The sequence below is a fragment of the Akebia trifoliata genome, chromosome 8, assembly GCF_017979445.1.
Source record: "Akebia trifoliata isolate Shusen 1 chromosome 8, ASM1797944v1, whole genome shotgun sequence".
Lineage (NCBI taxonomy): Eukaryota > Viridiplantae > Streptophyta > Magnoliopsida > Ranunculales > Lardizabalaceae > Akebia > Akebia trifoliata.
In genome coordinates this window covers 15,867,605-15,893,726 of record NC_141382.1, presented here as the reverse complement: position 1 = coordinate 15,893,726, position 26,122 = coordinate 15,867,605, and the positions used below count along the sequence as shown (strand labels likewise).

The 26,122-nt window shown below is 36.9% G+C and overlaps 1 protein-coding gene across 4 annotated transcripts in view; it reads left to right on the top strand.

The window, feature by feature from the left end:
* LOC147396274 (Alkaline-phosphatase-like family protein) overlaps positions 1–26,122 on the top strand; it is a 30,998-nt gene extending 4,876 nt beyond the window's left edge. For all 4 annotated transcript variants that reach the window (XM_086452491.1, XM_086452490.1, XM_086452489.1 and 1 more), the window contains 14 exons: positions 5,442–5,519; positions 6,874–6,999; positions 7,114–7,200; positions 7,463–7,498; positions 7,611–7,666; positions 8,526–8,670; positions 22,911–23,367; positions 23,479–23,570; positions 23,726–24,269; positions 24,544–24,679; positions 25,158–25,199; positions 25,370–25,535; positions 25,697–25,780; positions 25,855–26,122. In XM_086452491.1, the coding sequence (XP_086308617.1) occupies positions 5,442–5,519; positions 6,874–6,999; positions 7,114–7,200; positions 7,463–7,498; positions 7,611–7,666; positions 8,526–8,670; positions 22,911–23,367; positions 23,479–23,570; positions 23,726–24,269; positions 24,544–24,679; positions 25,158–25,199; positions 25,370–25,535; positions 25,697–25,780; positions 25,855–26,001 (2,196 nt within the window). In that variant the 3' untranslated portion in view covers positions 26,002–26,122. The remainder of the gene's footprint in view (positions 1–5,441; positions 5,520–6,873; positions 7,000–7,113; positions 7,201–7,462; positions 7,499–7,610; positions 7,667–8,525; positions 8,671–22,910; positions 23,368–23,478; positions 23,571–23,725; positions 24,270–24,543; positions 24,680–25,157; positions 25,200–25,369; positions 25,536–25,696; positions 25,781–25,854) is intronic.

The window sequence follows — 26,122 nt, the reverse complement described above, 5'->3', positions numbered from 1 at the left end:
CTTTTTTTAGTGAGGCATGTGCTTGGTGTGCCTCGACTGAGGCTCAGTCAAGGCACGTGCCTTGGTGCACCTCACTTACATTGCCTCATGTCGCATGTAATAAGACGCTTTTGGTGCACCCCGCCTTGAGGTGCACTTGAGGCGCACTTGAGGCACACTAAGGTGCTCGCCTATACTACAGAGATGTGATATGTCGCTAAAGCAAGGAAAGGTTATTTCCTAGTGTAGAAAATTGAATTTATTGAGAATTCTTGGATTCACATTACAAATGCCTCAATAGTGGTATTTATAGACCAACTATCCTATTACAAGAATAATCTAGAACTTCAAGAATAATCTAGAATAATAAACCAACTATCCTATTGTAGAAGATTACAGGAATATTCTAGAAAGTTAAGAGTAATCAAGAATAATCAAGAAGAATATCCTATTTTCTTGATTCTATGAGATTAGATTTCTGGATTCTTCTACACTCCCCCTCAAGTTGGTGCATAGATGTCAATCATGCCCAACTTGCTTATCAGATGTTCAAAGTTAGGTCTAGCAAGCCCCTTAGTCAAGATGTCGGCTGTTTGCTGACTAGAAGGCACAAACGGCAAGCAAACAATTCCAACTTCAATTTTTTCCTTAATGAAATGTCGATCAATCTCAATGTGCTTCGTCCTATCATGCTGGACAGGATTGTGAGCAATACTTATTGCAGCCTTGTTGTCGCAGTACAGCTTCAGAGGAAGTTCCACAGTCATCTTGAGTTCTTCGAGGATTCTGTATATCCATAATACCTCACAAATCCCTTGAGCCATTGCTCTAAACTCAGCCTCTGCGCTACTTCTGGCAACAACATTTTGCTTCTTGCTTCGCCAGGTAACCAAGTTTCCCCACACAAAGGTGCAATACCCTGAAGTAGATCTCCTGTCATTCACCGAACCTGCCCAATCTGCATCAGTAAATACCTCAACACTCCTTTGATTTGTCTTTTTGAAAAACAGACCTTTTCCAGGAGTAGACTTTAAATATCTTAAAATTCGGTAGACCGCCTCGAGGTGTTCTTCATAAGGTGTGTGCATAAATTGACTAACAACACTGACAGAGAAGGCAATATCCGGTCGAGTATGAGATAAATATATTAGTTTTCCAACCAATCTCTGGTATCTACCAGTATCAACAGGAACACTTCCCTCTTCCCAAAGCTTTACATTGGGATCCATGGGAGTCTCAGCCAGTCTGCAACCACTTAACCCGGTTTCCTTCAAAAGATCAAGAATATACTTTCGTTGAGAGACAACGATTCCTTTCCTTGAACGAGCAACTTCCATGCCAAGGAAATATCTTAGCGCTCCCAAATCCTTGATCTCGAATTCTAAAGCAAGGCTCTTCTTCAGTCTCTCTATTTCGATCACATCATCACCTGTGAGAATAATATCATCAACATAAACTATTAGCACAGCAACCTTTCCTTCATGAGAGAACTTGAAAAACAAGGTATGATCAGCTTGTCCTTGAGAATATCCTTGTTTTCTGACAGACTGTGTGAACTTCTCAAACCAAGCCCTTGGAGACTGTTTGAGACCATACAGGGACTTTTTTAGTTTGCATATTCTTGAGCCAAACTTTTCCTCAAAGCCCGGCAGACTATCCATGTACACTTCTTCCTCCAAGTTACCATTGAGGAAGGCATTCTTCACATCTAGTTGTTGCAAGGGCCAGTCCAGATTAGCAGCAATAGATAAAAGTACTCTCACCGTGTTTAATTTTGCAACAGGAGCAAAAGTCTCAGAATAATCAATGCCATATGTCTGGGTGAATCCCTTTGCTACCAACCTAGCCTTGTATCTTTCCACTGAACCATCAGAGTTGTACTTCACAGTGAAGGCCCATTTACAACCAACAGTGGTCTTCCCAGCTGGCAATGCCTCAACACTCCAAGTATTGTTCTTCTCAAAAGCTCTCATCTCTTCAAGTACTGCTTCCTTCCACTTTGGAACCTTTAGAGCCTCATGTACACTGTTAGGAATTTCTATACTGGACAATTGAGAGGTAAAAGCAGCAAGAGATGAAGACAATTTCGAGTATGATACAAATTTAGACAGTGGATGATTAGTATAAGATCTAACCCCTTTACGAAGAGCTATAGGAATGTCTAAATCAGAAGGCTTAGACTGGCTGTCGGGAAAAGAAAGAGAATTACCTGTAACAGACTCAAATTGTTGATTCGTCCTTGGTTCAGAATCATGGCTGTGCTGTAGAGTCAATTCGTCTTTCTTTTTCTTATGATTCTTCTTCAAGTAAACAATCCCTTTCCAAGTTCGGTCACCATCCTTAAATCTATTATCATGTTGTGACATTATAGTAGGCTCGATTTCCAAAAATTGTTGTTCAGAATTCTGATTTTTAGATTGTTTTTCAAATGTAGGCCTAGGTTCAGGGGAAACATTACTCATAATAGGAGGAGTTTCAAGGAATGAATCTTGGCCATTTACTGTAGGTGCAGAGATACTAGACTCAGACTCTTGCGAGAAAAACACATCATCTGAGAGATAAACATTGTCCGAGTTAAATGAATCTTCCTTAAAAATCTCCCCCTGAAGATGAATATCCTTAAAATATGGTTGTTTTTCAAAAAATGTAACATCCATTGTGACAAAACATTTTTTCGATATCGGGTCAAAACATTTATAGCCTTTCTGAGTTGGGGAGTTACCAATGAAGACACATTTTATATCTCTGGGCTCAAGTTTTTCAATTTTTCGATGTTCATGAACAAAAATCGTACAACCAAATATTTTTAGAGGTAGATCAGCAGAAAGTCTAGTAGTTGGAAAACAATTTGTGAAAACTTGGAAAGGAGTTCGAAATTGTAAAACTTTGGAGGGCATTCTGTTTATTAAGTACGCAGCAGTTAAAATAGCCTCTCCCCATAGATACTTGGGAACTTTAGTTGCAAAAAGTAACGCACGAGCCACCTCCAACAGATGTTTATTTTTTCTTTCTGCAACACCATTCTGTTGGGGTGTATCGATGCAAGAACTGTGATGAATTATTCCTTTTTCAAGAAATTTTTTTCCAAGGTCATGTTAAAATACTCTTTCCCATTATCACTCCTGAAAACTTGTATGTTAGTTTGAAATTGAGTCTGCACCATATTGTAAAAATTTTTAAAAACGCGTTCGGCCTCTGATTTTTCTTTCAATAAATACACCCAGCAGAGTCGAGTATGATCATCCGTAAATGTGATGAACCATCTCTTATTAGAAGGTGTACTTATCTTATTAGGACCCCAAACATCACTGTGAATAATAGTGAAAGGTTTTGATGGTTTATATGGTTGTGAAGGAAAAGATGTACGGTGATGTTTTGCAAATTCACATATTTCACAGTGAAACATAGATGGATCTTTATTGCCAAACAACTTAGGAAATAAATGTTTTAAATATTTGAAACTTGGATGACCTAATCTTAAATGCCATAACATAATATTATTATTGGAAACAGAAATAGATTCAAAGCAGGAACTTATTTGTTGAGATTGTCGCCTCGATTTAGATCCATCATCAAGGAAGTAGAGTCCTCCACTCTGTTTAGCACTGCCAATCATCCTCCCCGAGGTCAAATCCTGGAACACACAATGGGTTGGGAAAAAATTAGTTTGACAATTTTGATCACGGGCTAGCTTGCTGACAGACAAAAGATTACAGGAAAGTTTGGGAACGTGAAGAACATCGTGAAGAGTGAGTGATGGAGATACTATAATAGAACCTTTTCTTGCAATGGCTGAAAGAGAGCCATCTGCAATCTTAATTTTCTGATTACCTGCACAAGGATTATACGAAGAAAAAAGATTTGACAACCCTGTCATATGATCGGTTGTTTTCAGGTAATTACCTTTTTGAGCCAAAGAACAAGAAGGATTTTTCTGAGACTCGAGAAACTTGTACAGTTGGTCTATCTGCTCCTTGGTGAAAGGAAACGAACTTGAAGAAGACTACTGCTCTTGATCCGAGACACTAGCCTGAAGTGCACGCCCCTCTCCACCAGACTTCTTCTTCCAGTTTTGAGGCTTACCTTCCAAAATCAAACGAACGATTTGCGATCATTCCGTGTAATTTTTTCCATTTAGACGGTGGATATTTAATTGGAACGAATTCGTGGACCCTTCCGAACCACTAAATGAGATGGAGGAGTTCAGGTTCGAACTTGCGGTGCTTTCCCCTGACGCCACTGAGTCCTTGCTGGTCGCACCGGTTAAAGCCGTCTTCCACGGATTTTGGCCCGCCATAGGTAATCCCTATATCAGAACCTAGTGCTCTGATACCATGTAGAAAAATTGAATTTATTGAGAATTCTTGGATTCACATTACAAATGCCCCAATAGTGGTATTTATAGACCAACTATCCTATTACAAGAATAATCTAGAACTTCAAGAATAATCTAGAATAATAAACCAACTATCCTATTGTAGAAGATTACAGGAATATTCTAGAAAGTTAAGAGTAATCAAGAATAATCAAGAAGAATATCCTATTTTCTTGATTCTATGAGATTAGACTTCCGGATTCTTCTACACCTAGTTTTTCAAATCAGAGGGAAATGGAAGGGTTTGACATTTTAGGTTCAAAAGATCATTTAATGACTGGAAGGTAGAGAGTGTGGGTAGGTTGTTGGAGGGGGTGGAGTTTGCACAACTCTATTGGGAGAAGGGGGGATAGACGAATTTGGAAAGTCTTCATTATTTGAAAGGAAAGAGAATGAAACACAAGATAGCTGAGGTATGAGTTAGAGAAGGCTCCGTTCCTAGAGATTTATACTTTAAATCCAAATTTCTTAACCAAGAGTTCAGTTTTGGTAATTTGCATTATCATATGAGGGCTTCCTGTTCTGGTGGTACTTGGCTACTAAGGACAATGCTTGGTGGGTCAGGTGTTTTTCGTTGTTTGTATGTTCTGTTATGTTGTTTTTGTTTTGTCTACAGTAGGATGGTCGTCTTGGTCCTTGACCTCCTTTGTCTGTTTCTTTTATTTCTTGTTCAATGAAATCCCTTTATGTATCAAATAAAGGTAAAAATACTTCTGGTGGGAAGTTCTAAAAGAAGGAGAATTTGCTATCAGCTTTGTCGTATCAAATGTGCAAACTATTGTTTCTAGTTAATATCTAAGATTTAGATTTTGAGAAGTGTAATTTTCGCTTACAAACATGTCTGATGGACACCAATTTATCTTCATTTCATTCTCTTTTGACATTCGTAAATGGCAGATTATTATTTTATTTTTTCCTTCAATGACTTCACCCCAATCACCAGTTAAGATTTCTCATTATTTGTAATCAATTTCTTATTCCTGCCAACTTATAACATTCTTTATTGCTTATTAAGAAAAACCCCTATTGCATTCTTGTTAGATTTATGCTAGCCGAAAGTGATTCCCACAATCTTCTATCTATTCAGGATCATGCAGGGCATATATTTGGCGTTGATTCTACTCCCATGATAGAAAAGTTAGAGCAGTACAATGCCATTCTAGAGGTAAGTTTCTTGAAACTATGTCATTTACTTTGCTTCTTGAAATGTGTTGTTATTTGGGCAACTAGTTCATTTTTGTGTATATGCGTGCGTGCAAGGGATTGATTTTTCATCTACTCTGAATAAATTAGTGGATTTTCAAATTTGCAGTTCCTTCATATCAAGCTCAATACTTAGGTTGAGGCTGCTTTTTAACACTGCTTTCTTTGTTTTGCTTAATAGTTACTTTTTGGAAATTAAAAAAAGGCATGGTTCTAGGCTAGGGAATCCTCCTAAACAATCCGCTGCATAACACCCCAAGTAGTTATTGGGCATGTGAGGCTAAGGCATCCACAAAAGGTGATTTGGATGCACCTGAAGTAGTTCTTATGGGCAAGTGCGGCTAAGACATCGACTAGATGCTACATTTGCAAAGAGTATTTCATAATTAAACTAGTTATGGGTTTGCATTAAGAGCTGGAAGAAGACCAAATAACAGGTGTCGAAAAAAAAGTTTTTTGAATCAGTAAGGAGAAAATATCAAATCTTTTGAGGCCTTATTTGTTGCTTAGAAATTTTTTATGTATTATTAGTTGATAAGTTGCGGGAGAGAGTAAATTTAAAACTAGAACTATGGAGGGATACCTTGGACATTATGGTTTTTAAAATAAGTAGGATCAAAGTAGAGTATACTGTGCAACTTTAGCACCAACACTCTTAGGGATGAGCCAAGATGGTTACCTCAGAAATGATTACATTTGTGTCAATTTAGGAATAGCCTGAATGGCATATAAGATAAATGAAAGTCAATTGAGATGGTTTGGGCATATATACACAACGGAAAACAATGACAAAACATGGGAGGAATTTTTGTGTGTGTCAAATGAAGTGGATTGCTTAAGAAATAATCTGATGACACGTGCCTTGATAGAAAAAAAACAGTCCTTGAATGGCAGAATTGGATTAACATTGCCAACCCCAAATAGTGGGGTTAAGGTGTAGAGGGTGTTTGACATATATCATCATCTTATGCCTTATCCAACTATTGGGATAAGAAACACATCCTTTTTTTGGGATAAATAAATCCTTTTTTTTATGGGTAAACTGGACTTGAATCCACAAGGCCACAACCTCAGAGTTGCATTGCCGTATGTCAGCCCACTGAGCTGTGTGGGGCCCAGGGCAATACAAATCTCATTTTGCTATTCCATTCCATCGTGGGCTATCTCTTCAATCAGGGTTTCTGATATATGTAACACTCTATATTGTGTATGATTTTCACTTTACAATCATAGAGGCTTAAAGTTTTCTTTTTGAATTTCCTGCTATCCTTCATCAATCATATCCTGCAATGAGTTGGCCTCCCTATCTCTTCCAGAAAGTTACGGAAGTTCTGAAGAATCACTCTGGTCCTGGTGAATTACATGAAAATACCTTACTTCTTGTAATGGGTGATCATGGACAAACCATAAATGGTGATCATGGTGGTGGAACTGCTGAAGAGGTCTGATATTCATGAAATTCCATTCTTGTAGTTTTTTTTTGGTTCTCAAATTCTTAAGTTGATTAACTAATCAGAAAGCTATTCTTAAGCTGATTAGAGGCATATCTTATGCAGGTTGAAACCTCACTTTTTGCAATGAGTTTGAAGAATCCTCCAACTTCCCTATCATCTGGACTTGATACTTCTTGCAAATTAGATTTGGTATTCTTTTTTATTCTTTCTTTTAATGAAGGACTGGACATCATTCCATATGATTCTTTAACTGTTCAGGCAGTTTTATACTTTTATGGATGACTTGATTGTTGTAATTTCCTATTGGAAAAAAACACTTGGATTGCTTAGCTGACAGAAAAATGACTTGCATCAGTGGTCTTTTGTTTATATTTATCTTTTTTTCTCAGGTTTGGCTTATATAATTTTTTTCTCATTGGCTGTTACATTGTGTTTACTTTTCAAATTTCAGGATGGAAAGAAGATTTGCATTAGCTCCATACAACAGGTTAGGACATTCCTTCCTAGGTAGTAACCTTTGTGAATATTCTTTGATTCACATCATTTAAATAATAATTTGTCCGTATATAATGTTCATCTTGTTGATTGTTTGCTTGCAGCTTGATTTTGCTGTAACAATGACAGCACTACTTGGTGTTCCTTTTCCTTTTGGAAGGTGCAGTGTAAGCACTCCTGTCGATGTTTATTGTATATTATTATTCTATTTTCGGCACTACTGTATTATGGTGTTTCTTATAGGTGATGGCTATATTTTATTTACAAATTAGTGAATGCTAGAAATGTAGCTTGTATATACAACAGTGTAGTCAGAGGACTCTTAATACTTAGGGTGTCAATTCCACTTCAGAATTTTTCAATTCCTAGACATGTTTGATACTAAATAGGTACTAGGAAAATTCCTCAATATTTACTGACAAACGTACAGTTTCAATGAAAATTCTCCTATTTTTCTGTCATTTTCACAACATTTCCGGCATTTCCATAAAAACTGTATTAATTTTCATATTGATTGAAATATTTTCATTTCCAGACTTTGCATAGACACCGAAATCAAAATTTAAGGCCTTGCCTAGAACCAATTATTGGACAAGTTTTCATCTGATGGACACTGTAACGATAGCAAGTATTTGGTTTTTATTGCAGTTTTATCCTTGGAAGGTTCCCATTTGCTAAATTTTGACCACTTATTTTCATTTACGTGCAACACCAAATGGAATTCTATCTCTATATCATCATCAAAGCCTAATCCCCAAAATTTGGGTTGGTTGAATGAATCCTGTTCCTCTATTCAATTCTGTCTAAAGGCATGCCTTATGTTAATTCAAATGTGTTCATATCTGCTCTCACTTTACATTATCTCTTTGATATAAACTTTGAACCTCTGTTTGCTACTCAATCAATGTTTAATGGGCCATGACTGTTAGATGCTATTTGTTACAGTTATTTCATTTCAACTTATGTTAGGATAATTCTCCTTTCTCTGAGATAGCACTCACTAGAAATAATTCTTTCAGTATTGGACGTGTTAATCCTCAACTATTTGCTTTAAGTGCTGGTACGTGGAATCAACCTAGGTCAAATACCCCAAATTGCAAAAGTTGTTCATACATGAAATGGATGCAAAACTATGCTAATGTTCTCTGCGTCAATTCCTGGCAGGTATTCTTTCTACTATCTTGGACCGATTTTAACAATTGAATCGCGGCATGTTTTGGTTAATTTAAGGCAATTTAATTTAAGCAAGATTTTTGTCCCTCTCATTGTCAATTTTTTCCTACTGGTCTGTTTCTTACTTCTTTTTTTCCCAATTCGTAAAGAATAACTTTTGAAGTATGATGATTGCATATTGATACCTTATACAGTGATGACATCCTTGTTGGTGTTTTTTAGAAGCATGTGTTTTAAATCTTTAGTGATGTCTTTTATTTGATATACACAATTATATATAAATTACCATTTTGGAAGCTTAAAATTGTTTGAATATTTTCCATGAAGAAGTTTGTCTTCATTTTTTCACTATAAGGAGAAAGCTCATGCATGTGTTGCGTTGGGAATATGGTTTTATTGAAGTAGAAGACCATGGAGAATTCTATGTATCTACTAAGAAAGTATTTCCACCATGGATGCCTTTACCCTCCGTTGCAGTTAGCCCCTTGTTAGATATATTTGTATTACATTTGTGCCATAAGGGCATACATGTAATTTCATTTATTTTCTAGTTTTATGTATACCACGGTTCATAGTGAGAGATTCAAGTTCGACTCTTACCACTTTCTCTTACTTTTCTTCTCTTCTTCTCTAAACTTTAATATGATCTTTTGTATGGTATTAGAGCTTCTCTAGTGATCAGATTTTCGTCCTCTTTTTCTTCCGCATTTTTTTCCTTTTTCTTTTCTCTCTTGGTATAAATCAGATTTTTCTGATTTGATTTATACCTGTTATCCTCTTGGTGGTTAAAATCCTTTATTTGAAGGATTTTTTCTTTGAGGTTTGGCAACAAGAAGATGCTTAGATTGTTACTTGGTTGTGGAACAGTATAGAGCCGTATATCAGTGTTAACTTCATGTTTTTGGATACTTCTAAGGTGATTTGGGAATGAGTAAGGCACATGTATTCGGGATCTAACAATATAACTTGGATTTGTAAGATTACTCAACAGTATTTCTTCTTACAGTAGGTAATAAAACTCTAGATCAAACCTTCACTTCATTGATGCGTATGCGTGAATAACCGAATCAATATCAACCTATTTCTAATGATATCATTCAAATGTAGAAGCAAATGGAGGATATGAATGTTATTCTTCTTCTTTCATCCCTCCGATCAGAGTATGATGTAGTCAAGTCTTAGATTTTAGAAAGTCCTGATCTCCCTTCGTTTATAAATGTTTTTTCTAGGCTAAAGAGAGCTACTTTATCAGATAGTGGCTAACCTACGAGTGATTGCTCTGTTTTAGCTACTCTTGGAGATCATGGTGGTCGTGGTCACAAAAGAATTTGAGAAGAATAATTGTCGAGTCTCTTTTTGAGAGCTTGACAGGAATTTATATTAATAAAATAGTCAAAAGACAAAAATGCCTTTACAAATCAGAAATAAACAAAAGTTAAGTAACAGCTATATCTAAATAACAACTAAAGCTAAAATAATTAGATTATTTCCAATACTCCTCAAGTTGTGACAAATATATCAACTAAACCTAACTTGACAAGGTGAGAATTAGTGATAGAGGGATCAATAGACTTCGTAAGCATGTTAGCAAATTTATCCGAAGAAGGTACTAAGACTGTCTAAAGATCACCAGATTGAACTTTCTCATTGAGAAAGTGAATATAAACCTCAATATGCTTAGTTCTTTTGTGAAGAATTGAGTCAGAAGCAAACATGATAGCAGACTTGTTGTCACAGAACAAAGTAGAAGAATCATAGATAGGAAATCTCAACTCTTTCAGCAAAGATCGAAGCTAAGTTAGCTGACATGTGCCAAGCGCCATAGCACGATTCTCAGCTTCAGCAGAAAAACGAGAAATCACATTATGTTTCTTATTTTTTCACGAGATAAGGTTAACACCATAAAAAGTACAGAAACTAGAGGTAAATCTCCTATCTGTGAGAGAACCAACATAATCAGCATCTGTAAAACAAGGCAAATGCGGCTGAGCAGTGGAAGAGTAGAAAATTCAAGACCAGGATGCGACTTTAAGTCGTGAAGGATAAGATAAACGACATCAAAGTGAGAGGTACGTGGAGTATGCATGAACTGATTGACCATACTAACAGCAAAAGACAAGTCCGGTCTAGTGTTAGATAAATCAAACGACTTACAAGTCTCTAATAAGAAGGATCCGATAAAGATCACCAGAGTCAGCATGAAGACAATGATTCTGATCCATAAGGTAGGAAGTAGGACGACAACCAAACATCTCAGTAGCCTGAAGAAGGTACAATGTGAATTTACTCTGAGATAACGAAATACCACATAGAGAACGAATCACTTCTATCCCTAAGAAGTATTTGAATGGACCTATGTCCTTAACCTAAAAAACATGACCCAATAACACCTTAACTCTGTCAATACATTGTTCATCATCTTCAATCACAATAATGTCATCTACATAAACCAAAACAATGGTGCAACGATACCATCCACTCATCGACGAACAAAGCAAGTATGATCTGAGTGACATCTAGAAAATTCTATAGATAAAATAACTTTAGAAAAATGCTGAAATTAAGCTTGCTAGGACTGCTTCAGGCCATACAGAGACTTAAGAAAATGGCATACCTTCCCAGAATACTCCTCCTGAAGATGAAACCTTGGAGGAGGGTATATATAAATAACCTCAAGTGGCCAGGAGTTACACGCAGCTAGAGAGATATAAAGTCGAATAGTGGAGAGTTTGTCTGCAGGAGCAAACGTGACACCAAAATCTTTTCTTGGAGTCTATGTAAATCCCTTAGCAACTAGGTGTGCCTTATACTGATCAATAGTGCCATCTGCGAGATATTTCATAGTGAAAACCCATTTACAACCAACAGTCCGCTCCCCAGATTGGAGAGTAACGAGCTTCTAGCTATTATTTTTTTGCAAAGCATCTATCTCAGAAGTCGTAACTTTAATCCACTGAGGGTCTCACAAAACCTCTGATACAAACTGAGGAACTCGAATAGAGTCAGTGGCTGCAAGGTAGTCCTGATAAGAGGAAAAAGATCCTGATAGGAAACAAACTAGGTAATAGGATGATCAGTAACACACCCTCGCTTATCTTTGCGAAAGGTAATAGGTAAGTGAGAGTCAGAAATATAAGGGATAAAAATAGGTATATGTGTGGAGGTAAGAGATGATATACCTGAATCCAATGAGGAGGTTGGCAAGGGTGTAACGGGACGAGGGCGACAAGTGTAGGACGAGGGCGACAAGTGTAGACCTTAAGCTCAGGCGAAGATGGAGGAAAAACTGGAGACGGGTCCTGCAAAGTAGATGTGACATGAAAATATGGAATATTTTCAAAGAAAGTAACATCCAGGTAGTATGACATGGTGAGAAACTGTATCATAACACCGATACCCTTTTGACATACAGGAGTAACCCAAGAAAACGCATCGAATGGTTTTGTCATCCAATTTTGTATGATTGGGAGTCCTGTCGTGAATAAAACATGTGCACCCAAAGACTCGAGGTGTAATAGGGAAGAGAATGCTATCAGGTTGAAGGACATGAAGAGCCACCTGTCCCTCTAAGGTGCAACTCGGAACACGGTTAATAAGAAAAATTGCAGTGAGGACTGTTATTTTTCAATATGCTTTTGGAACAAGCATTTCGCGAAAAAGACAACGAACAATGTTCATAAGATGATGATTCTTACGTTCCGCCATCCCGTTTTGCTCAAGAGTAGAATGACAAGTCAATTGGTGAAGCATACCATGCTCATGAGTTGGGAGCGAATCCCATCAGATATATATTCCCCCCCGCCCTCCCCCTCCCCCTCCCCCCCCCCCCCTATTATTAGACCTAAGAGATTTAACAGTGATATTGTACTAAGTTTGAATCATCTAAGAAAGTTAACAAAAATTGGGAGCATCTTAGAACGAGAATGCATCAGATAAACCCAAGTGCAACAAGAATAGTTATTTGTAAATGTAACTTAATCTATGACCATTAAAGGCAGCAGCAAAGGAAGACCCTCACACATCAGAATAAACTAAATGAAATATTGCATTAAATCGATGCATACGAGGAATATAAGTACATGTGTGTTTAGAAAGTTCACACACAGAGTACTGCAAATTGTGTCTTTTACAAGAAAATTTTAAAATAGGAAATAAAGAACATAAGTGCTGAAAATTGGCATGTCCTAAGCGAGCATGCCATAAATCTAGAGTCTAGGATGAAAACGTGTGGCTCCTAGAGGACGGAAGCACGTAAATCGGAACAATAATAGGTTGAGATCCAAACAAGTACAACCTATCCCTTTCATACCCCTTGCCAAAAATCCTCGTTGAAGTCAGGTCTTGAAAAATACAGTGAGTAAGAAGAAAGGTAACTGAGTAATTTTGAGATTTGGTAATATTACTCACAAATAAAAGATTAAAAGATGGGTGAGGGACATGAAGCACAGAATCTAGGAAAATTCCAGAGGATAAATGGATGATACCCTTGCTATGGATAAGTGTAAGAGATCCATTAGCAAAGTGAACCTTCTTATGCGTGGTGGGAAAAGTAGAAGAAGTAAAATGGCTAGACTCACCTGTCATGTGATTAGAGGCACCAGAATCAATAACTCATGTCAAAGGAGCAAAGCCAGACTGAGTGATATGGAAAATAGAGGATGACTTGGAGGCGTAGTAATTGAGGCTACAGTCGAAGATGAGTGAGTATGAGGATGAATTTGATCCCAAACAATAATAGCAATCTGAGTTTGTAGTTGCAAATCATTAGTGCCAAGTGAAGAAGGAGGATCAATGAGAAGAATGGATGACGACTCTATTATAGCCACATGAGTAAACTGTCCAAAAGTTGGAGTGGCAGGAGAACACAATAGATAAGGATAGAGTTGAAAGCAACGGGCCTTCTCATTACCATCCTTCCCATAATGATTGAAAGTAAGGCCACTCCCTTTACCACGACCACGGCTGCCACGATTACGATTCCCAGATCCTGAGGTACGAGAGTTGGAGAAACTCAAGTTGGTTGTTAAAGTCATCTGATTTGTAGTTGGAGTAGAAAGAATTCTAAGGACCTGAGTCTGAGAAGGAACAATACGACAACGATGCTCATCATTGTCAATAGTCACAGTTATCTCAAATAAAAGAGGTAAAGTAGTGGTATTAAGGATCTAGATCCTATGTGCCTCAAACTCAGGGCGTAAATCCATAAGAAACTGATATATCTGTTGTCAAGCAATCCTCTTAACCACAAACCTGGTTGTTTCTGCAAATAACTCAGCCATAGACTCATAATGAGAGAGCTCCTCCCAATAGGACTGAAGAAAACCCAAATAATCAGCTACAGTCTGTGTTCCTTGTGTAGCCTGAGTAACGTCTCGGTAAAGCTCATAAATCCTCGAGTCATTCCTAGTATAAGCATATGTCTGAGTGAGGGTTGATCACAAAGATGGAACAGTTTCATAATACATAAACATAGTTTAAATTTGCTGCTCCTTTGAATTAAATAGCCATCCAAAAATAGTGCAGTTATCGATCTCCCATTGTTTAAATTTGGGATCAGTGAGGAGTGGTTTAACAACGGTTCCCAAAAGCCATCAAAATTTTTTTCTACTACCCAAGTAAAGTCGTACAGACCGAGGCCAGGACTGAAAATTCCGACTATCTAGTAGGGCATTGGTTATGCACTGGACTGAAGAATTTGCCCCAAGAGTTGTGTTGGAATCCTTGGTCTTGTAGGTTGTCGTCATTATGCACTATAAACAACAAAACTTTGGATCGAAGGGAGATCTCCCGTAGTAGTATTATTAAAAGGCAACAACAAAGACAAAAATTAATGGCAACAACACAAATCTGAGACTGTTAATGTCGTATACCACCAAAGACCCACCTAATTGCTGCCACAAGGTTAACACAAGTCCAAAAAGTCACCTAGTTGTTGTAGTACACCTAAACATCAATTGTTGTTGTCATAGGGGTAACACAACTCCAGAAAAAACCCTTAGTTGCTATCGATAGCACCAAACACTGTTGCAGCAACTGCAGTTATCGTAGGGCTAACACAACCCCAAAAAATCACTTATATTGCTGTCGGCAGCACCAAACACTGCCCCAAACAATGTCTTAGGTCATAAAAGAGTCTCTACACAGCCACTGCTGCTGGCGCAGGGGTAACACAATCCCAGAAATTTGACTTAGTTGCTGTCAGACAAATCTGTTGTTGTCGCAGGGGTATAATAACCCTAGAAAAGTAACCTAGTTGCAGTCTGACTAACCTAAACAACAACTACTGCTGTCGTGGGGCAGAAAAACTACTAAGGGGTTTGTCGCAAGGCAGAATACCTCCCAACAACACTACCAATTCCTGTTGCAGGTTAGAGATCTGTCAATAGGGTTGTTGCAGAGCAGAAATCTGTCCAATTGTTGCTATCACAAGACACCAAAACAATTTAATTAGATGAACAAACCCTAACGTAGGGTAATAACACAATGAAGAAAAATTATCACAGCATGTGATTAAATCCTTATCGTAATATGCGATAAAAGGAAATAGAGAAAAAGAAATAAAAGACCCCCGAAGGGGAGAAGGTCTAAGGAAGCTACTTGAGGTCAGGGTTTAGTGAATAAAGAGGAGAAGAAAACAAGGAAGAAGGAAGGGAACCAAGGATAGGGGACAAAATTCTTTGGCTTTGATATTAAGAAGAATTTTAGAAGAATAATTGTCAAGTCTCTTTTTGAGAGCTTGGTATGAATTTAAATTAATAAATTAGTCAAAAGAGAAAAATGCCCTTACAAATCAGAAATAAATAAAAGTTATATCTAAATAACAACTACAACTAGATTATTTCCAATAGAGGTGATAGTAGAGATTTAGGGGAAGGCTGTGGAATCCGAAAGTTTACCCATTATCGTAGTAATGGGCACACTATTGACTTTTGTTAGGATTTTCATGGGAAACCAGTTGTCTCTTAGGCCTCATTATGTGCAGCTCAGGATGTTGTGTAACCTACTATTTCATTTGATCAGAGTATAGAGAAGGAATCCATTATCCTTTCTCGAGAGAAGTATGATAAACTAGTCTCAAACTCATCAGCTACTACTACTTTAGCCCAGACAGGTAAGGTATTCACTTGTTTATTATCACCTATGAGGCCCTGAATCATTGATTTTGGTGCATCAAATCACATGACAAGTAATTTTCACATGTTATCATCTCTTTCTCCATCTTTTTGTCAAAACATTAAATTAGATCATTTTCAAAAGTTGTTGGATTAGGAACTTCTAACCCAACCTTAATCTTTCTTTACCCTTAGTATTTTATGTTCCTAAATTTTCATTTCGTCTTCTTCCTGTGAGTCAATTTACAAAGAAATTGGATTGTTTAGTAACATTTTCCCCTTCTCACTGTGTGTTTTACGATCTAAAGACGAAGAACATGATTGGTGGCAGGTGTGAAGTAGATGGTTTGTATCTTCTCAATAGTGTTACTGTCTTAGCAATTCTTCATTCATCTTCTAACACCTTTTAGTGGCATTGTCGACTTGGTCATCCTTTTCCTCGTGTTTTCCAAAATCTACTTTTTTGCTTTAAATAAATACTTCACACTTAGTTGTGAAACGTGTTAGTTTAACAAACACCATCGACTGTGTTTTCCACTTAGTGTGAGTCGTAGAGAGTCCAACTCTTTTCGTTTGGTGCATTATGTTGTATGGGGTCTTTACCCACTACTTCTTATTTAAGTTTTAAATATTTTGTTATTTTTGTGGATGACTATTCAAGGATGATTTGGTTATTTTTAATGAAGGATCGTTCTGAGTTGTTTAATATATTTCAAAAGTTTCATATGGAAATTCGAATCCAATTTGGTACTTTTTGCAATTTTCTTTCTGATAATGCAAAAGAATTTTTTCTACGTCATTATACTACTTATTTGCAGTCTGGCGGTATTATCCATTGATCATCTTTTGTTCATACCCTCCAAAAAAATGGGTAGCTAAACGTAAAAACAGTCACCTTATTGAGGTTGCTTGTGCTTTAATGTTTCATATGAAGGTTCCCGAATATTATTGGAGTAATGTTGTGCTTATTGTTTGTTATCTCATCAACCGTATGCCTACTACTGTCCTTGATGATACTTCTCTACATTAAATCTTATTTCCTTAAGGTCTTATTTTTCATTTTCCCCGTGTTTTTTGGTGTGTCTGTTTTGTTCATCACTTGGGTCTTGGTTGTGATAAGTTAGATCCCAAGAGTTTGAAATGTGTGTTTCTTGGAAACTCTCGTACCCAAAATGGTTATTGGTATTATGGTCCCACATTATGCAAACATTTTGTTTGAACTGATGTTACATTTTTCAAGTTTACACTATATTTCTCTACTAGGTTATCTGTTGATGCTACATTCGAGAATATTCCTTTACCTGTTCATGTTCCTATTTCTGAACTCATTCCTACTACACAACTTCGAGTTTATCATAGGAGGACTACTAGGAGGATCACTACTGCATTGCCAACACCAACTTATTTGTCATCTGAAGATCTATCTCCACCTCTTATACTGGTACCTCCTTCTGTTTAGGAAATGGATGTTCATCTTCTAGTGAATTACTTATCGCTATTCTCAAATGTACCCGTTATTGTTTTACTAGACATCCTATCTCTAATTTTGTTTCTTATGTTTCGTTGTCTTCTTTAATGTTTTCTTTAATCTCCACTGTGTCTTCTGTTTTTATTCCTAAGAATCTCCAGGATGCCTTATCTCATTGAGGACAACCATGGTTGACGAGATGGATGCTTTACATCATAATGATATTTGATTTTTGATTTTTCTTCCTCATGGGATATTTTGTTGGTTGTAGGTAGGTCTACATTGTTAAATTTTATTCCGATGGCATAGTTGACAGATTGAAAGCTCGGCTAGTTGCTAAGAGATACACATACTTTGGAGTTGACTATGCTAAGACTTACTCTCTAGTTGCGAAAATTACTTCGGTTTGAGTGTTGATTGCATTAATTGTTGTGTCTGATTGGCCATTATATCAATTAGTCGTTAAAATTGCATTCTGACATGGTGATTTACATGAGGAAAGATATATGAAGCAACTACCTTGGGTCATTGCTCAGGGGGAGACTAGGAAAGTTTATAAGCTTCGGAAAGCACTCTATGGTTTGAAGCAATCTCTACAGACATAGTTTGGTAAGTTCAGTGATGATGTTCTTGCATTTGGGATGATACAGTGTCAGACAAATCATTCAGTTTTCCATCAGAAAACTGAAAAGGGGTATGTCTTGCTAATTGTCTATGCTAATGACATTGTTTTGACTGGTAGTTATGCTGATAGGATCCAAAGGTTGAAGTCTTATCTTCAACAACAATTTCATACCAAGGACTTGGGAAAATTGAGGTATTTCCTTAGTATTAAGGTGCCTCGTTGTCTTGTTCAAGTCATGGTATTAGTCTCTCTCAGAGGAAGTATGTTATAGATTTGTTAGAAGAGACATGGTTACTTGGGTCCAAATCAGTGAGTACCCCCATGAATCAAAAGTTGAAATTTATAGCTAAACAACAAGCAGATACAGGAGGTTTGTTAGAATGTTGAATTATCTCACCATCACAAGAGCATACATCTCATATGTTGTTAGCATTGTCATTCAGTTTATGAAAGCACCTAGGATGCCACATTGGGTAGTTGTTCAACATATTATGAGGTACCTAAAGGGATTTGCAGGACGTGGTTTGTTGTACAAGCCTAATGATCATACTCGGATTAAGGGATATACGATGTAGCTAGTCCGATTCTCCCTCAGATAGGAGGTCTACCATAGGTTATTGCACCTTCATAATAGATACTCTTGTATCATGGGAAACCAAAGCAAAGGCAAACAATAGTGGAGACATTTTCTCTAGGAGATTAGTTTCATAGTAGAGACACCTATGAGTTTTCTATGTGATAACCAGGCAGCCATGCATATAGTTTCCAATCCTGTGTTTCACGAGCGATCGAAGCATATCGAGGTGAAATGTCATTTTGTTTGTGAGAAGCTTCTGAGTAGTGAAATTGGCACAACGAATGTCAAGTCTGAATATCAACTTGCTGATATGCTTACCAAGTCGTTGGGAAGTGATAGCCTTACAACCTAAGGACTAGTCCCACAAGGGATGTCGGGTACCCTACATTATCAAAAGTATAATGATTTTGTAACTCAACCTGATAGGGTGACTCAAAAACTCAACTGATGGGGCAGGTGCAAGCAAGAATCGTAGATTTTTCCCTTGGGATACACGGCTGCACATCCCCATAAAATGTATGCAGTTGTGTATCCCAAGGGAAAAAAATCTACAGTTCTTGCACCAACACTTGTCATGTCAGTGAATTTTTGAGTTACCCTGTCAGGTTGAGTTACAAAATCAGCACTCTTATAAAAAGAAAAAGAAAAGCTCCGTATTGAGATTTGGTGTGATTTCTTCAGTCCATAAATAATGTGGTACATGATTGGACAGTTTCATATAGAAACACTTATCTCGAGCTCATGGGTGGGTCCATCGAAACTTGGACTAAGAGATTATATTAGTGGGCCCAAAACTTATATGTGACATGGCATCTTTAAAAAATTCTTCAAATTTAGATCTTACAAACTCATTTTTTTGAAGTAGTTTTGTTATTTCATTTGAAAATGATAATTTGTTAAATATAAACAAAGAAAACTATACATTTTATTCAGAGAAGAACATCGAAAAAGTAATGGTGGGATAGAAATGGTACTTAAAATTATGCGTTACCTCAAGATCGAAATTAAGCCAGGGTGATGTATTTCTTCCAAGAATGTCGAAAAATTAAGAGTGGGATAGAAATGGTACTTAAAAACAGGATATGATCTGCAATGGGATGGATTCAGAGCCACTTGTTGGAATATTCCATTTTCTTAGCTTGGTTGACGATCCAGGTGCATAATTGACTATGTAAAATTTGAAATTATTAACGGTGAAGGAAACTACCAGATTAGGGTTTAGTGAATGTAGATTTATAAATAAGAAGGAAACTTACGTGGTGTTGGGGTGTGTGACCAAAGGGGATATGTGATACCTTGCATTATCTAAAAAAATAGAACAACAACAAGGGAAACATTAATTTAGAAGATGATTTTATTTATACTTTCTAGATCAGAAATCTGACTTAAGCATCTGATGCTCTTCGACATATACTGCTTTGGTGCTCAACTAGAAGATGCATATACTTCAAGTGCGGGATCGACGGTAGTGATCTTGAGGTAGTGGTGGTAATTAAAAATCATGAGTTTGAAGTAGTTTCATAGACAGTAGATTTGCACTCTGATTTATAGCCACTAGTGCAAGTGGTGGATTAGCTGTGCTAATGAACCACATGAACTTGATTCTGTATACTTAGGTGGATTAGCTGTGCTAATAAATCACAGGAACTTGATTCTGTGTTCCTTCGTTGTTGTACTTTTCAGTACGGCTAATTTATTTAGACATTTTTTGTTTCATGGGTAAAAGTAATCTATTAACCCTATCTTATCTATATGTCATTTTACTGATCTACTACTTCATAAAGATTGAACCCCTATTTTGATAAAAATAGCATCAATCGACTCCAATCACTTTCAAAAATTGCATGAATTTAATATTTTATAAAACCAAAAAATAAATTTGAACTTGACTTGAGTTTGTTAGGATCAGACTTGGGCTTAGCTGACTTAGCAGAGGGGGGGGGGGGGGGGGTTACAACTGGTCAAAAGTACAGTCACTCTCTTTAGAATTGAGTTAATCCAAACCATCCAATCAAAATGTTCTATTTGCTATGGTGCACCACGATCCACAGTATCATAATTTTATTATTTGTGTCATTTGAAACTGTCTCATATGTGTGAGAATATGAGTTTGGTCTCTACTTGCACATCTTCAGCAACTGAACCCCCATCAAGAAGGGTGGTTGACAATAAAGAGAAGATTTAAAAAATTGTAAACCTTTTCATTAGACAGCTAATCTTGACGCCATCAACAACAACACAAAACTCAAGGCCCACATATCCTACTTTATCCATTCCCCATATGCGAAGTTTCTTGAGTGAAAGTAGCTGCCCGAGCATAGGTGGGGGGGATGTTGGGTTTCACATGATCTATAGTTAGTTAAATTAATGACCACCAGTTTGGAAAATGATGGATGCCCAATCCAACTTGGAAATCTTACACCATTGTAGCCATTGATACTTAGCATTCTGAGATTTTGGTGAGGTTCAAGGATTTCAAGCATCCTCTCTTTCTCCTCCTCAACACTACTACCACTTATTGCAATATCCATAGCATCATTATCATAATCCCATTCCAATTTCAGCTCCTCAGTGTATTGTTTATTCTTCAATACAGTTACAGTGCTCTCTCTCTCACTATCCACATTTTGAAGCTCTGAAATCTTCAATTTACCTCTCAGGTTGATCAATTTCATCAGCTGTCCTATCTCATGTCCGCTCTCTTTACCTACTACGAACTTTGACAGTGTTTGTAAACATGTTTAGTATTCTTAGTATTCCCTCATGTATGGGTTGGCTTGCCCAAGTTGCACCTGGTGCTCTCTATTTATGGGTTTAATCAGTCTCAATGTATGATCCGTTCTGATCTATAAAATATTTGCCTGAATCGTGGATTTGGGTTTTGATAGGCTTGATTTGAAAAGGATCCTATTTTGTGACATATAGAATTGGTTTTGGAGCTATTATGGTAATATGTGAGGAAACATTTACTTGCGTTCTTGACTCACAAAAACTGGCTCAATGGAAAACACACAATCCAAGATCCAATCATGGTTTGAAATCTAGTCCGAGTTGTCTCCGTATCGTCCACCACTGAGACAAGTGTCTCAAAGACATTGTTTCTGTGTAATAAGCTGGGATTATATGATTTATATTCTCCAATTTGAGGGGGAGTGTTAGATATATCGGTATTTTATATATGTGCCATAAGGGCATATGTATAATTTCATTTGCTTTCTAATTTTATTTATACGGTTCATTGTGAGATTGTCAAGTTCAACTCCTCTCACTTTCTCCACTCTTTTCTTCTTCTCTTTTTTTCTAAAACCTAATCTGATCTTCTACACACCTAAACATATTGTATAGCCAACAAATCCTGGCGAATGTTCCAGATCCTATAAAATTATTTGTAGTCCTTGGAGAGTTGGGCTGTTTGATGTACCTTTCAAGCAGCATCGTGGGAGTGGCCTCAGTAATCAAACTTACTATGGCAGCGAAGGCACACATCTGAGGCACACTCATAGAATGACCAATGACACTCGGTTTCTCAGTTAGATAATGCCCCTAAAATAAAGTTCACATCTAGCTTTTGGGCTTATAGATGGAACCTTAGTCACTCCCTTGAAAGGGCCAAATCCTGAAGCCTGGCCTGACATCCCATTCCATTGACTACCTTGGTTTAACATCCCGGCATTGGAACAACAGTGACAAGAGCATGTAGTACTGGTATCTGTGTTTCAAAAGAAAGAAACAATAGCATATTTGTTTCCCTAAACAACTTCCCGCAGATTGTTGCCCTCTGCAAATAGTTGTTTGGAAATAAAGAAACAATAGAATATCTGAAGACAGGTACTGAAGGTTTTGTGATAGACAAGATCAACTCAGTGAGGTGTTCTCTTGGTGTGCTAGCCAGAATAATTCAAGGGGTCGACTATACTCACTTCAACTCAGATTGAAATGCTACAATCGTGATTCCTTGAGCAAATGATTTTGTTCCCTGTTGTTGCTCCTGAGTGCCTTCTCTCACTAGTGTTCTCTGCGTAAGCTTTTGGGTTCAACAACCCCCTGCCCCCTCCTCCCCCAACCACCACCACTGACACACATACGTTAATTTTTCACACTTTACCAACAGAAAGAAGTAACTACATTACATTTACAAGATTTTTTTTATTATTATCATATAGCTGTAGAATTTGATAACAAAATTAACTCCAATACTTTGTTCAAATTTTGTTCTCTGGAATGTTTTGAGATATGTAAAATCAAAAACTTTAGAACTAGAGTTGGGCCTTTTGGGAACTAATTCTAATTTACACCTTCAAAATTTATAACGATCCACTTCAGCAAATGTACTAGAGTCAAGTAACTTTGGATAGAAATTTCAGTTATAATTGTAACACTCCTGCTTCATTAACGATAACTTTCTGTTTTATGCATCACCTTCTGTTCACACTGATTTTGCTCTTGCAGGTAAAAAGATATATTGATGCCTATTCAGCATCATCGGTTATTGGGTTTCCTTCTGAAGACATGTTGCATGTAGAAAACATGTATGCTCAGGCACAGGATATTTGGTCACATGGCGTAAAGAATTTATTCTTATCTGAGAGTGAGCTCCCCAGTGGAAGCTGTAATACTTCATTAACTGATCTCCGTGAGAAGATTGATGCATATTCAAATTTCCTAGCAAGTGTTGCTGAGCTTGCCCGCTCCAAATGGACTGAGTTTGATTTAACTAATATGGGTGTGGGTCTGGGTATTTTGCTACTTTCACTTTTCATTCATATTGTTGCTATTTGGAGGGCAAACAAGCTATGCCAGAGTTCTTTTCCTTCCATTGGTGATCATGGGATTTCTTTAAGGTTCATTTCTGCGCTTTTTGTGGTGGCAGTACGTGGATGCAGCTTTCTTTCAAATAGTTACATTTGTGAGTTCTCATTCTCTGTCACTGTTTCATGTTATCTCTAATGTACATTCTTTACGCATCTCTAATGCATTTTGTTTCTTTCTGCTTATAATTTTGTTTTCTTGATTTCAGTGGCGGAAGGAAAAGTAGCAAACTTTCTTTTGGGCACAACTGGTATTCTCAATTTACGGTATTCTATCACAAGGAAGAAGATGTTAATTGAAGTTAGTTCTATTACCTCATCTATTTGTTATGTTTCTTTTTGGAGAATCTTATTGGAAACTAAACATCTTTGAATATGTTATCCTGACAGAAAAAGTGATACAGAGGAGACATTTTCTTCTCTGTGATGCTAAGTCTTTCTAGTTTGTGTGTGCAGGCAGTTGCATTTCTTCTGTTGAATTCCATTCTCAGATTTATCACTGATATTGGGCTATCAAAGCAAGCTTCAATATTTATGAACATATTTCCTCTGAGGATGCTTGGAATTGATAATGACCATGCCATTTGGATGTTTATTCCTGAGATCATACCAATGTTGGCTCTAATTGTATTAGCATACCTGTTGTACAAGAGCGCTGCTGGCAATCATTCTTGGAGGGTTTTAAAGTATTTTGTTATTGCTGGAACGATATTAAGTTATGTACTTATTGCAGTGCATTGGGCCTTGGAAAGTGAAATGCTAGCTGTGCCTTCGGTGTTTGAAGGTGTTGAAAGAAATTTTGTACCACGGATAATTTATGCTATTGGATTTGGACTACTGGCATTGTCAACATTTGCTCAGTTGATAGAGAAGAAGACATCAAATTACATAGAAAATATAATTATTAAAACAGTATTCATGTTATCTGCATCAAGTTCAACAATCATAATGTTATTGGGAAGACAAGGTCCCTTGGTTGCCTTAGCATCTGTAATTGGAGGTACTTTTTATGAGTTGTTTGTCTTGTATTTTGCTTACAATAATCTGCAAAATTACCAGTCCCTTTCCAGTTCATATATTCCATTTTTGAATTTGAAATTATTCAATTTGTAATCGAAAATTTTATTGTTAATTTTCATATATTACTCATGTCGCTCGTGGAATTCTATTTGGTTCCACAATATTTTATTTGGCCATTAAATTTGATGGATTTCAAAGTGGGCATTTTCTTATTTAAATGAGTTGGTGGTATTGATGAGATTTACTTATTACAGGATGGTGCATAATAAGGTCGGGGATATTGGAACTGAAGACCAAGGATGGAACTGTTGGAGTTTTAGCCACTGATCCTCTTCCTGTGGCCCAATGGAGCCTTCTAGCCGTATGTCTATTTTTCTACACTGGTCATTGGTAAGAAGCTTGACCTTGACCTTGACCTTGGGTTTTTTGCTCCACTGATTGAGCCATTTTTCAGTTGGTCATTTAAGATGAACCTCAGCTTAACCATTTTCATGTTCAAATCGTTATGGTCTCTGAAAGAAAACTTATTACGTTAGAGATTCTAGTGTTCTCATTCTGTCCTTAAGCTTCTTAGCATCTGTCTGGTTCTCGTCATCTGATCAACGCAGCAATTTAGTGTGGCTGCAATATTTGTCTAGCTGATCCATTTAAATGATTTTCTATCAATACTATTATTGCTTTGCAGTATTTGCTAAAGCTTTTGTTGTTATTTTAGTTAAAGTTTGGTTCAACTTGCTTAGAAGTCCACCTCTGTGATAGCTGTACATCTTGATGTTTAAAGGACTTCTACTTTGAATAGTACAAAATCTCTTCTCAGTAGTTTACTCACTTTTAGTTAATTCCTTGTAACCTGGATAAATTTTCACAGGTGCACTTTTGATGGCCTTCGATATGGTGCTGCATTTATTGGGTAAGTGGGAATTAAAGTTTCCATGTTCTTATTATTTTAATGGAGCCTATGCATGGGATTATCACTAGGTTTAACCGTTTATATACTCATCCCTAAATTATGTTCTATGTATAGTTCAGCAGATTTGGAGTAGACTAAGATTACATTTTAAACCCTGGATTTATTTTCAGGTTTGATGAATTCAACCTCATTCGCCAAGCAATCCTTCTTTCGATAGATACCTTTGGTGTCTCTCACATCCTTCCCATTCTCAGCCTTCCATTTCTTGTTGTTTTTGGATATCCAAATCGTACGAGTAGCCGAGGAAGGGAAATCCTTTTCGTGAAATTATCACAGGTGATTTTTTTGTAGTTTTTGGCTTGTATGTTCAGAAGAAATCAATCATGTAGGTTTTTTTTTTCTCTTTCAATTCCAAACAGTTTGGGTAAATAGAAATCATGGTTGACTTTTTCTTTGACCTTTAATGGACTGATTGATCTTTATCTTCTTTATTTCAGGTACTTCTGATGTATGGACTCATTACTGCCATGACAACAACTTTCACAGTAATCTGTGTCACTATTCAAAGGCGGCATCTGATGGTAATTATACAGTTTAATTCTCACAAAATAAATAACACATGCATTTAATTTAAAGATGATTAATTTTGGTGCAGGTATGGGGTTTATTTGCTCCAAAATTTGTGTTCGATGTGGTGGGCCTTATTCTTACTGACGTATTAATTTGTTTTTCTTCTCTTTATTACATCGGTCAATGTAAGGATTACACCAACACCCAGCTAGATCAGATCTCAGAAAAATGAAGTCATGTCGGATAGGAAGTTAAATGATTGATTAGTGATCTTGTTATTCATTTACAATCCGAACTATAAAATTTTTGTTGGCGGCATATATATATTTAAAAAAAAAATGTTTGATTTTCCA